We start from the raw sequence: 14,260 nt of genomic DNA on the forward strand, positions 1-14,260 counted from the left end.
GGGCATTTATATGCTTCATAGGTGCTTAAGAAGGATGCCACAGGTCACAGGCCATGCCCTGACACTGCAAGTTCAAATCCTGCTACTGACACTGTGTGACCCTGCCTGTGCTCCCATTCAAAAAAGACATGTAACCAAATTGTATCTCAAATGTTCTAAGTTGCAAAGGCGTCAGCAACAACTATACACTGAACCTAGTCAACCTTATCTGGAAAAGTACAAAGAAAGTGTTACATATGCGTGTCAGAGGACTTCCTCACAGGCTCAGTCGCGGTATGTAATCTCCCATCTAGTCGAGATGGGGCGCTATCGCTAATACTGTCATCTTCTTTTTTCCCTACTGTACCAAGAATCCGCTTAGAGAGGGCAACCAACCCCATCCCTTCTGGTTCATCCACCTCCTCCTGGTTCAAGCAACCCTGGACCTCAGCTATTTCTAGCATTCTAACCTTGGCTGTTCAGCCCAACAAATCCTTTGTTTGTGCTTTGAATACCCTGCATAATGGAAATCACACCAAGAGTGTTTCTTTTGCTTTGATCTGTTCTATCTGCAGATAATAAACGGGAGGACCCAGTTTGCACCATAAATTTTCTCATTTAATGGACATGTCATTCCTGCACCCAGCCAAAAAAGGTATATATCAAGTTAAAAGGAAAAGCTGCAAATGTAATATGGATTTAACCTTATGATTTTATTTTTGTTTAATTATATACAATAACATGCTAAACAATTTCTCTTTAGTTTTACTTAGTATTTCAAATGTTTTTCAGGCACTACTCTATGAGCTATAAATGGCAGTCCTTCCAGTATATTTCATGACAGTATTAAGCAGTACAAGACATTACTGACTAATCATGGGCAGATCCATGTATCGGTCTTCAAAAATGATGGGAAGAGTATTCCAGTCACCATCTATATCCAAACACTCCACAGGAAGAGGTGGCATCTTTGTGAGATACTCTGAATTACGGATATCAGTTGCTATTTGACTTTGCCGCTGGATGCTGGAATTCAAGGAATATAAGAATATATAGATTAGTAAATGTTAAAACTTCTAAAAATATGTGAAATAGCCATATGTTTTACTCTTCATCATGATTAATATTTTATCATATTTGCTCTTATTTGTAAATTAAAAAAGCACTGGCAGCACAGTAATGGCTTGCTGATTTAATTCTTGATTTGACATTATAACTTTAACAATTTTATTAATTTAAACAGAAGTGTTAGAAATCTAGAGGTGTAATAGTGTCACAACTCTGGACTCAATCCCAACCCAGGCACTGTAGGTTTACAGTCTGAATGTTCTCACCATGGTTAGGTGGGTTTTCTGTGGGTTTCATTCTACTTTCCAAACATGTGCGGGTCAAGTTGATTGAATTTTCCAAGTGAAGGTAAGCAACCTATATGAGCGAGTATGCCTGGTGATAACCTAATATTTTGGAATCCAGCTCCCGAGGTAAGAAAGTAAAAATATCTGTGCATGCAAATTATGAATGAAATAAAGCATGACATTAATAAACCATAATATTTCAATATATTTGCCATTCTGACTGTAATGTTTTGTGAGAGTGTGTGCTGTAAAATGTGCAATATACAGACAGTATAATTATTGATTGACAGGATTCGGATTGTGTTATATATAAATAAAAATACTTATATAGCCCTTTTCTAACCTATTCAAAGCGCTTTACACAGACAGTGGGGAGCCACTTCAACCACCATCAATGAGTAGCATCCATGATATGATGGCAGCAGTTTTTCACCACTACACTTACCACACATTACCTATTAGGTAGTGAAGGGGTGAGAGAGATAGTTAGCTAGTAAGGGGCAGAGGATAATTAGGTGGCCAGAATGACCAGTCTGTGGTGGGCAATTTAACTAGGACATCAGGATACACCTGACACATTTCGAATGATGTCCAAAGATCTTTTATGACAATAGTTAGGACCTCACTTTCATGTCTCATTTAAAATGTGGTGTTAGTTTTTTTACAGCACAGTATCCTTGTTACTGCACCAGGGCACTGGGATCCACACACAGACTTTCTGGGCTCACCAACACTTCTTCCACCAGCAACCTAAGCTTTTCCGAAACCCCAGGTCTCCCATCTAAGCAGTGGCTGGGCCCAAATGCATGCCTTCAGGCAGGTTACTGGTTCTGAAGTGCAAGTCGTGCGACTGCTAAGATGTCAAAGCCTCTCTACGTGCAATGAGTACAAAGGAGGCATCCAAAGAAAGCTCCAACAAATGAAGGATTACACATGTGTTTTGTGCATTTTACAGGCCCCAAAAGATTAGTTATCCTGAGTAATTTTAGAGTTTGCAGTCAAGCAGCTGTCTATCTTATGACTGTTGGAAAACAACAGGGATCCTTGAAAAAACTCATTCAAACAGAACGAGAACGTGCAGACCATACACAACAGGCACTTTGGGCCCCATGATTAACAGGAGGATTTCAGAATGCTTAGGAAGCAAACTGGAAGCAAAATGAACATCCTGCTTACAATCCAATTTAATGTTGAGTATGGAAAATTACAGAGATTGTCTTTTAGTGCAATATTTTGTGGAGCTTCTTTATTAAATTATTAATTTATTCATTTCCTTATTTTTTTGGGAAAAAAATAGGATTTGCCGATTTTGCCTATGTTCACTGTTTTTTGAAGACACAAACAAAACATTCAGCCAGTCACTTTTCCCCCTATAGAAAGGGTTATGCATTGTAAATATCTTTTAAGAAATTTCTCATGTTTCAGTATATTTAAGACTTCATTTAAACTGGACGTTAGTACAGGTATAGTATAGCTTAGTTTTCCCAGTAATGGAAAAAGTTAGTATTTTAAATTACTGTATACAGTACAAATATGACTACTTTTCATAAACATAATTTTGAGAAATATACAGATAATTGTTGGTTACTTCTGATCTATTTTTGCCTTGGGATAAATGTTCAGCCAAATGCTGTCTACATCATATTTTAAGATTTACTGATAATTCTACCAGGTGTGAAATGTTAGATTAAAGCTAATAAAGATCAGAATTAAGAATTCTAAGATTTGAAATAAGAATTTATAATATTACACTGTACACTGAGAACAAGAAAATGGCACATGTACCTGTGTGCGTGGACTGAAACAGAAGGTCTCTGACATATCAGCTCTAATTCCAATTCCCAATAAACAGAGCAGCCTGTCCATTTACATTGGCACATAAAGAAAGACACAGTCCCATATGCCATTCTCTTGTGCCAGCAGGATGACACATTTTTCACTAAGCAACCTCGACCACATACAAAAGATGATACTACAAAATATTAATTCAAACTGCTAAAATCTCTTATTAATGAAGCAACTCCTACAGAAACTGATGCGACAATGGCTTCTCCATACCCCCCAATAAAGGTTGTGGATGAAAGACATGAAGAAGACATAAGGGTTATAAGTATTGCTTGGGTTAAATCAACACCAAATTCATCTAAACGGATTTAACCTCAGCTTTTTACACTGTCTAAGACCTTTGTTGTTCAGGTTAAAATATTACAAAAAGTTTTTTTCTGGTTAAGAAAATCCAATTTGTATAAAGCAGATGTATAAAAGTGTCAAGAGTTAATATGGCTGCATCCAAAGATGAATCTAATAAAACTATAATTACTAATTACGTCTTATAAAAGAGAAAAAATAAAATTCAAAAAAGCGATGCTGGAATTACTTCTTTGTTACAGAATACAATGGCCAGTCTATTCATGTTTTACAAATCATTACTTTTGTGTACAATTATAAGAATTTAAATGGTTTTATATTAAGTAAACTGGATGAATAAAAAAAACCAAAAACAAGCAAAAAAAAAACAAAAAACTTACTGGTCCTCCTGAAATGTTAGAGATGCCAGTTTTTGATGTTCACTGAAAAAGTATGCTTCTGAAAACCTTCTAACCTGTGACAAAAAAAGATTAAACAATTTAGGACGGATTTAAAATGTATATGCTATATTAATATCTTAATTAAATTAGAAATTAATTACGTAAAAACTATGAAAATTGGTAAAAAGCAATGAACAAATTTATCAATTAATAGTAACGAAGAGCATAAACCAATAATCCATTCACCCATTTTATTAACCCACTCATAATAACAATAACTGGTAACACTTTTGTTTAGGTACAGCAAAAATGTATCTATTACTCATTTATGACTATATAATAAACACTGCTTTGGGTCTTCATAAAACTTACAGTCAGTCAGTCAGTCATTATCTAACCTGCTATATCCTAACACAGGGTCACGGGGGTCTGCTGGAGCCAATCCCAGCCAGCATAGTGAGCAAGGCAGGAACAAACCCTGGGCAGGGCGCCAACCCACCGCAGGACACACACACCCACACACCAAGCACACACTAGGGACATTTAAGGATTGCCAATGCACCTAACCTGCAAGTCTTTGGACTGTGGAAGAAAACTGGAGCACCAGAAGGAAACCCACGCAGACACGGGGAGAACATGCAAACTCCGCACAGGGAGGACCCGGGAAGCGAACCCAGAATAAAACTTACAAAGCACCAGTAAAATGTTTATTCAACTATGCAATATGACCTACTAATAAAATTTCGCTTTGCAGTGGTATGAGGGGATTAACTGAGATGCATTTTTCTCGATATTATATACAGTATTTAGTACAAGACCTGTGAATCCTTCATATTACCATCATGTCAATATTCCATCCAGCACAGTGATAAATAACCTATCTACTGATATTTTCTAAGTGTTATGAAAACCAAAAGAAGCCTTTGTTAAGGTCTCATTACATAACACACATAATACGTTACCAAAAAGTTTATTTATATAGCATATTTCATACATTAAAATGCAACTCAAAGTGCTACACAAATAGGAAAAAGAGGAGTTAAAGCATAAAACATTAGTCTTTACACTCAATAAATAAAATGATTAAAATTTAGAGTGCAACAATAAAACAAGTAACACATAAAGTAGTAGTATTAAAACAAAATTAAACAAAAAATATTTACACAAGAAAACAGAATAGAAAATTATATTAAATATAATAAAATTAAAGACAATAAAATATAATAAAAGACTAAATAGCCAATCCAAAATGATGTTAACTGACTCAGCTTCTTTGATCTCCTCTGGTAATGTGTTCATAACATAATAGCTAAAAGCTACCTCACCACTGTATTTATGTTCCACTCTTGGTGTAGATAAAACCCTACAGTTCAAAGATCTCAGTTTTTAGTAAGATCATAACTAAGTGATATAAGAAGATGCTAGTCAATTAAATGCTTTGCACAAAATTAAAAGAACTTTAAAATCTATTCTAAAAGATACCAAAAGCCCCTGGAGGTTACTGTACACAGGGTTGGTGTAATACAGTATGTTCAGTATTCCTCATTCTGGTTAATATTAGTATTTTTAGGTGAACTGTAGGAAACTCATGCAGCATTTTGAACCATTTTTTACCTTAATAATGGTTGTTTTACTTGGAAGTCGTGGCACTCTACCAATAGAAATTTGCCAGGCTAATACTGTAAAACAATTTTAAAAACTGCTAAAAAACAATTATTTTAAAATGCCTTTTATGTAGCTAAATTTCAGTTGTATCCCTATTAGTCTATATGGGCACTGAATTAGCATTTTCCTCTGGGTTCTGCAATTCTGTACTTCAGTAATCTGTATTATTCTCAGCTGTCTTTTTTGGTTCTACTGTGGTGGTGATCTACACCACTACCACATGATCAAGGTATCTGGTTGCCCTCTGGGTTTATGGATGGAATGGTTGGTTTTTCAGATGTCCACATGACCATAATTATCAAATTCTTCCATGTGAAGCCTGAAAACCACGAGGAATGATTTAGAACATCTATGTTAGACAGAATGCCTATTGGGCGCTGGGTGGTCTTTTGGCCTTGGTACACCCTGCAGATTTGTTTTTTTCCTCCAGCTTAACTGGAGTTTTCTTTTTGTTTTTTCTGTCTTCCTGGCCACCTGACTCTACCTTTTTCTTTGTTACATACTATTTAATATTATTGCCCAATTTTGCTTATGTTTTATATTAAATTCCTTTATAATGCATCTTGTAAAAATATTTGAGCTACATTGTTTGTATGTGCTATATAAATAAATGTTGTTGTAAATAGGAAAATAGCCATAATAGGGAAAAGATGCGCCACAACTAGTACCCATCCTAGCAATCATCGGGCATAAGGCAAGAAAAATCCCAGGACAAGGCACAAACCTTTCAAAAGGTAAACGTACACAAAAACACATACCATGGACCAATTTAGCATCTCCAATTCAGCAAACCTGCACTTCCATGGACTTTGGGAGAACTTTTGGAAACTCACACGGACTTGGAGAGAACACTCAAACTCCATGTATGGAACACCCGAGATTTGAGCCCTAGTGTCCTGATTGCAAGGCAGAAATGCTACAACTAATAATCTGAAACTAAAAAAATAACATTAAAAGATTGATGAAACAATTCTTCACAACTACCACCAGTCACATAGGACTGATTTTGCCATAACAAACAAATCCAACATACTGTAAAGTCACATTTTTTGCAGTGTATGCTTCTCAGCTTTCACCTTGTTTTAATTTAATTATATATATATATATATATATATATATATATATATATATATATATTTTTTTTTTATTTGTTATATGTTAAGTAATACTGTACTGCATTTAATGGAAATAGAAAGGGAGAAATAGAAACCCATCCATGATATGCAAGAGACAACAATAAAAAATCTGCATTGATGTTATCAAATGGGAAGCTTATAAACATACAGTAACTGACAGTAATAAAGAAATCAATTTGAAAAAGACATGAGAAGTTCCAACTCATGGCACACAGACTAAAAAATAAACAGTTACAGTGTATATTGTGTTTCCATCAATGGTAACGTGTGGTAAGATTAATTGTGAGAGAATGTATAGATCCCATGGCAGCTTCTCAAACCACTTCTGTGCTACTTGCTCTAAAGCACTTGCCAATAAAAATAAAGATTTACTCTGCTCTGTATTGCTACTCAATGCATATTTACATCCTGTATCTAAAATTATCTGTTACATTGCCCTATGTTTGATTATGCATTCATTTTCCAACTCTGCTTATTCAAACATCAGGCCCTTGCCAGCACTTGTGATAGCCAGTGGCACTAGAAACAAACAATTGATGTATGGATTTCTACAGCAACATCCACAGTGAAAGTAGAAAGAAGGTAAGGGAAACTGAAATTGTAAATTCCAATGCCAAACATCACTCTCCTTTAGAGTACCACTCCTTGAATAATCAATATTGTGCCAAGATTCAGGGCTAGCACTTCAATCATCTTGACAGAGTTAGTTTTTTTTTTCACTGAAATTACTTTGCTTAGTATCTCATATCAAGCAATATATACAGCTCTTCTTGGTAACAACAAAATAAAATAAACGTAATCCATAAAAAACTGCAGAGAACAATAATAAAAAATAAGTGTAATTGGCTGTTAAAAATTGCAAGAGTAGTGGCATCTATTATATCTTGGGAAAAAGAGTTGCAAAAGTATGTAACACCAGAGCATGCATCCTGTTTATATCAAGTTGTTTCATGGAGCTAGAGTTTCGAGATCTCAATATATGAGAAGCTAGACAGCTAACAAATAATTCATTGAAACAAAAAGTTTCAGAGTTTAGGAGAGCTTTATTATATACTTTTCTGGCTGCTGCACTTAGGATACTCTGTAAGTGATTATTTTGACCATAAACTGTGCAATTAGATGTTAATAAATACACAGACCAAATTATTTACATAGTTTCGATGTGATGGGTCATCTGGCACCTCAAAGGGTGGCCAGGTTAGAAGGGTTGGCACAAGACCCGAATAGGGCCTGCTGGAGCATTTACTACCAGAACACTGCAGTTTAGGTTTATGAATGAACTCTATGAATACCCATAAAAAATGTAAAGAAATGTAATAGCAACAGTTTTATTATCGACAGTAACTCTGTCAATAATGTAAAGAAACTGTTAATTACTTAATTTTCACCAGTAAAATGTAAAAGTCTCACTTTGAATGGCACCAAGCAGAGTGCAGGATAAGAAGCACATGTGCCACAAATACTGTATAATGCTTTTCTTTTCACTGGCCACGTGTGTTGCAAACAACACATTTGGTAGTTGGTGACTGTTTGCACTCAGTGGGTGGCACAATGTCCATGTACTGCTATCCTCAGAGTCATGACAAGTCAGATGCCTTGTGATGAAGAAATGCTTTTGGGGCAGATATGTGCATCAGTGCCAGAGACTTTAGGTTCTACATCATCCAGTGACTACCACTATATCGATCTCTGTCATTATCATTAAATTAATCACCTTGCAACGAAATCAACATGTTTCAAAACATCAGCAGTTTTATGACCTTTTCAGGACAACATAACTATGAACTATCTATTTATGACACTGTTTACTGCAAGTGCTGACCAACCCCCCACCTCCCCAATAAAAAAAAAACGAAGACATCCTATGGCTCTCAACTAGATGACAGCACTATAGTAGATAACTGAGATGTGGCAGCAAGGCTAACCTGTGTCTATATTGGCTGTATACTGAGATAACTCTAGTATGTCACGTTTTGACAGCACAATGAGGTACGACTTAGCTTGTACCTCAAGTTTAACATATTTAAAGTTAAAATAAGAACCAGACTAATGTGGCGGTATGCTAACATGGTAATGGGGAAAGATGGGCACTGCTAAGGGGGGCAACATATCCTTTATATTTGCTGTTTGCTATTAAAGACTAATACCAGGTTTCCCCAGGATACTACACTGCATGTGACCTAGTAAACACCATGAAGAAAGAGACTGAATGTCAGAATTTGCAATCCCTAATGGCACCTAGAGGGCATCTGGTTCCAAACAGAATCATACAGGATTTTATGTTATTCCTGAATTAGCTTTTTATACAGGATATCTAAAATCAACATGAAAGATGTTTCTGCACTAGAAACTCAAAACTTGAATTTAGATGGAACTTCTTTCAAGGACAAGAAGCCTTAAAATCTGCATTTGGTATTCTTTAATGTTTTCAACTGGCAGATTTCAAAGTAATAGACTGAGGCATGAAAGAACTGACAAGCTGGACAAAAGTGAAGAGTATCCTGGGAAAATTGAAAGGCAAAACAGGACCTTAGACTGTTTTGTATAACCACTCCGTTATCAGCTTAGTACAGCTTCTGATTCCCCTTGATCTTTGTGGATAACTTTCCTGTGTTCTGAGAAACAGTAAAAGTGTTAGCAACTTTGTGGACAGTAAGTCAGGTGTGTGCGCTTAATGTGGGCAAGAAGTGGAGAGAGAATGGCTGCCTTTTATTGCAGCCTTTTTCTCAGTCAAGAGTCTTGGTTCAGCTTTCAGTTTAGTTTTTAGTTTAGTTTTAGTTCAGGCAGTGCTTTGTTACAAGAATGGAGTGATTAGTTGCTGCCTGTCTAAAAAAGCAGAGCCATGAGCATTTTAATAGAGGTTGCTGTCTGCTTAGCTGCTGGACACCTGCAAACGGGTTCTTTGTCCAGCAAGAAAACCTTCTGTTCACTTTTTGATAAAGGGTACATAATCAATAACTAAAGAACTGGGCATTCTGGAAACTGTCATGTGGGACAGAATGAAGACTGCAGAATCATACAGTTCCCAAACAGGCTGTATAATTTTTTGTATTGCTTATATTTCCTGCTATTGGCTATCATGCAAACTAATACATTTTTTAAGTAAAAGCTTAAACTCAATTTTGCAGAGTGCTGATTTGATAATTCCTTGCCTGGCTGTGATCTCTTAAGTACACAAAGGACATTTTGTGGAATCCTCTACTGGTATGAAGCAAAAGAGTGAAAAACAAAAGAGAGTGCCAGTCAGCAAGAAGCCTTCCATTAGAGGTTCCTAGGTTTGAAAACATGGGGTACATTATAGATGGTGAGACAGGTAACTGGTTACAGCTAACTGTTACAAAGCTGGTTTTAACATTTCTTCTTATCCTATATTAAGAAAAGAACCTACCAGGTTACATTGGTACAAACCATTTGTATTAGTTATGTGCACTTCACAAGTGATCTGATAACATAATAAAACAGAATTCACCGATAAAAGGATGCTGTCTTCTTATTAAACAATGCCATTTTACTATACTATACAGCTACCTAACAAATCAAGTAGAGACTAAAAACACAACTGATGGCCATTATGAACAATGCTGCACATTCTCTCTCTGACACACTAACGCTGAGAACTTTCAGCCAACAAACAGGGGCTCCTTTATACCGATTGTAATATGCTGTAAATGTGACTGCCAAGTCAGAAGTTTACTTTTCTTGCTTTTTACATTTTTCTTCCTTTTGAGTCATTCTGGTGTGTGATCAGGCCATAGTGTGCGTGTATGTGCATATATTTACCTGTTTATATTTTTATTCCTTTTAAGAGCTTCTGTAAAAAGCCAAATTTCCCCCTGGAGACACGTAAAGTTTGTTTATTTAAAAATACATTTAGTTTAATTACAGACTCTAATTTGGCTCAGTTTGAGTAAGTCTGGTTGTGTGTATGATTGTGCCATTTGATGAACTACAGTTCCATCTTGGTTTAGTCACTGTATTGCATCCAGGGTCACCAGGATAGGCTCTGCTTCCTATCACTTATAATGCAGGACAGATCAATGAATATATTCCACACCACATTTACAGCTATAATGGAATGTAGAGGTACTGTAAGGAGTTCCAGCTGAGATTCATAGCCATGTGCATGTGCACTTAAGATAATCATAGTCGCTGGAGAAGAACATGCAAGTTGCTCACAGACAGAACATACCAGTAAGTGTCAACCCTACTGCTTTACATGCTGACAAAATATTTTCCTATTCCTGACTTGGCAAACAATATTTTAATAGCTCAGTATTTACAGATTTACTGAATATTCCACCTACCTTTTGCAGGAGAAAGTCTCACATACACAAAGCTGTAACAGATATGTATCATTTTCAATAGTAAGTAACATAAGATACCCTCAATGTGTGGTGCTCCTCCGATAAGTATGATGTAACATTAGGCTGTAATGTTACAGCATCCAGAAATTGACTCCAGAGTGCAATAACATGTGAACAGAGCTGAGTCAAATCTCTGCTAATCTGTTCAGCAACTTTGTCATTGCTGTTCTGAACCTGCAAGAAAAAAGGGAAATGTTAGTAAAAGGTGCAATACAATTTTACATACCTTAGGTGGACTACACTAAAAACATTTATTCCAAAAGTCCTTTGAAAATTAAATTTAATCGATTTTCAAAGCATACTGAAAACAAAATATATACAAAAATATATATAAAAAGTAATGTGTCTCAGTAATTGTGCTGTTTATATGTTTCAAAATCAGTAAAGCCAAATTAAATTATATCAACATTACAATTTTCTTCAAATCCCTGAGCCTAGAAAAATGCTGTAGACCTTACTGAGTTCAAAAATGTCTCCCATATTGAATAATTTATGAACATTTTTTACACCAGTGGTTAAGGACAATTCATCATCAAAGCTTCTGCAATGCCAGAATTAGTGACATTAATACAAAGTACACCACAATTTTCTTTAGCAACTGACCCTGCAATTACAATGTGCCTTGTACATCTAGACATGCCTGAATTGTTACAATCACATATAAGCAAGCAAAATATCACCAACAACCACTAATATAATTCTTTAAGTTGTATTCCTAGACAACCTCCAACTTGGTTATTGCTGCAAGCAGTGAACAAGGGATGCTATACCACTTTCATTTCATACTACCCTGGCACCTGGACAATAAAAACTGCAGTGTTGAATTTCACTACAGCTCAGCTTTTAACAATATTATACTATTAAAGCTGGTCACCATTATCCTAGATTTGGAACATGTGCAGACTGGCAGCATACATTCCTCCATACTGAGCCCCATGCTTTACTTCTTCCTCGTCTATGACTGTACAGGCAGACACAGCTCCAACTCTATCTTTATATTTGCTGATGAGACCACAGTTGTAGGCCTGGGTACAAGGTACGTACAAACCCTTAGTGGGTGGATGGTCCATCATAGGGCTCACCCGCCCACAAACTGGGACAATTTAGCATTATTTCTTAACCTAAAAAAATAGAGGAAAACTGTAAGCATACCACCAAATATGAACCTCTTTGTATTTTATTTTGCCTAGATACTCACTTGTACTTGCATTTTTTAAATTTTGGTATATATAGATATTTTCTTAGAAAATCTTCTAAAGTACAAGTGATGAGCATAAATATTGTTGTTGGCAGGTTTATATTTATTAAGTGTATGATCAAGCTGAACTGAGACCCTTGGTGATAAGTTACTGTTGGAAAATGCTTCAGTAAAGCCTTGGAGAGGATAAGCAAAGTCATATCAATAAATCTCCAGGTTCAGTTTTTATAAACTTACTTCCATGATATTAACATAGTATATGAAATTGAAATCTCATATGTTGAACAATTTGGAAATCACCTTTTACACTTATCTGCCATTTATAGTTTTAACCCTGAAGGAATTATAAAATGTCACAGGGATTGAAAACAAACTTTACATGGGGGTGATATATCATTCCACAGGAACAGCTATTTATTATAGACTAAAGAAACATAGAAATGTCAAATTCACCAAGACTAAATTAACAAAAAAACCTTATGCTAAGAGATGAAACAGAAAAGCTCTCTCTCTCTCTCTATATATATATATATATATATACACACACACACAGACACACACACACACACATATTGTGGACAACCGGGGTGCGTACAGCCACCCTAACCCGACACAAACAGCCAGACACAAGTTCCAGTCCAACACACATGATTTATTTACAGCTGGGGTGCGCTTTTCTCTGCTCCCCACACCACAGTACATAAAACAAAGCACAGTCCTCTTTTCCTTTTCTCTCTTCTCTTCCTCTCTCTCCTGTCTTTCCAGCTCCACTCCCTCTCAGGCAAGCTTCGTTCACCTCCTCCCGACTCTGGCTCCCCAAATGGAGAGAGACAGCTCCTTTAATTCAGGTCCTGGGAGTGTTCCAGGTGGCTCATCAGTATTACCTGGAATCACTCCCGGGTGTGGCAGAAGTCCACTATAAGTTCTCTGCAGCTTCCCCTGGAGGCCCACACGGAACCTATTAGGGATGTACCAAACTCCCGCTCCCAGCGTGCCATGTAGAAGTCTGTGGTGCTACAGCCGTCCAGGAGGGCTGCCCTCTAGCATCCCAGGGAAGGCATTGCCTCAGTGATGCTCTCTCCCCTGGTCCTTCCATTCTGCTGGTCCCGTTGGTTTCCAGCTGGACCACAGGTCATAAGTATAGATGCTTAACCCTGTTGGGGCCCATGGCCACCACCAAGGGGCGCATGTACATTAGCAGGGTCCTATTTGGCAGCTGGAAGAAGCTCATTGGGCACCTGGAGTCCTTCCGCATGCCCTATAAAAAGGGGCCAGTTGCCAGCAACCAATGGCCAGAATCGGGAGGAAGAGAACAAAACATGTGTGGAGGACTGAAGATGGCGGCAAAGGGACTGCGTTGTGCTGTTGGGAGCAGAGAGAAGAACTCCTCAGCTGTAAATTAAAGTGTGTGTTCTGTGCTAAACCTGTGTCCTGCCTGTCTGTGTCGGGGTTAGAGTAGCTGTATGAGAACTTGGGCATCACAATATATATCCATCCATCCATCCATCCCGCTACACAGGGTCACGGGGGTCTGCTGGAGCCAATCCTAGCCAACACAGTGCACAAGGCAGGAAACAAAACCCAGGCAGGGCACCAGCCCACACACACACCAAGCACAATTTCAGATCGCCAATGCACCTAACCTGCATGTCTTTGGACTGTGAGAGAAAAACGGAGCACCCGGAGGAAACCCATGCAGATACGGGGAGAACATGCAAACTCCACACAGGGAGGACATGGGAGGCGAACCTGGGTCTCTTAACTGCGAGGCAGCAGCGCTACCATTGCGCCACAGTGCCACCCTTCACAATATATATATTCCATTCTATTAATTTCTATTTGTATCTAAGTGTATATATTTATATACTACTTTCATTCAACAAAGGATTCCAGTTTAACTTTAATTTCTTTTAAGACTCTGAGACACCCAGCATCTTCCCTCAGTCTATAATATGATTAACTGCTTTTGGCTGTCTGGCATATGTTTCTTATCTGTGTCTTTATAAGCTCAGTCATTTTTTTTGAATGTTTTGAA

At 37.2% G+C, this 14,260-nt stretch overlaps 1 protein-coding gene across 1 annotated transcript in view; it reads right to left on the reverse strand.

The window, feature by feature from the left end:
• Nucleotides 1-14,260, reverse strand: part of fam135b (family with sequence similarity 135 member B) — a 211,707-nt gene that overhangs the window by 29,038 nt on the left and 168,409 nt on the right. The window contains exons 10-12 of the mRNA XM_039736980.1: nucleotides 11,046-11,201; nucleotides 3,863-3,936; nucleotides 851-1,005 (exon numbers count right to left, since the gene is read on the reverse strand). Coding sequence (XP_039592914.1) covers nucleotides 851-1,005; nucleotides 3,863-3,936; nucleotides 11,046-11,201 — 385 coding nt within the window. The remainder of the gene's footprint in view (nucleotides 1-850; nucleotides 1,006-3,862; nucleotides 3,937-11,045; nucleotides 11,202-14,260) is intronic.

Source organism: Polypterus senegalus, chromosome 15, assembly GCF_016835505.1.
Source record: "Polypterus senegalus isolate Bchr_013 chromosome 15, ASM1683550v1, whole genome shotgun sequence".
In the NCBI taxonomy this organism is placed as follows: domain Eukaryota; kingdom Metazoa; phylum Chordata; class Cladistia; order Polypteriformes; family Polypteridae; genus Polypterus; species Polypterus senegalus.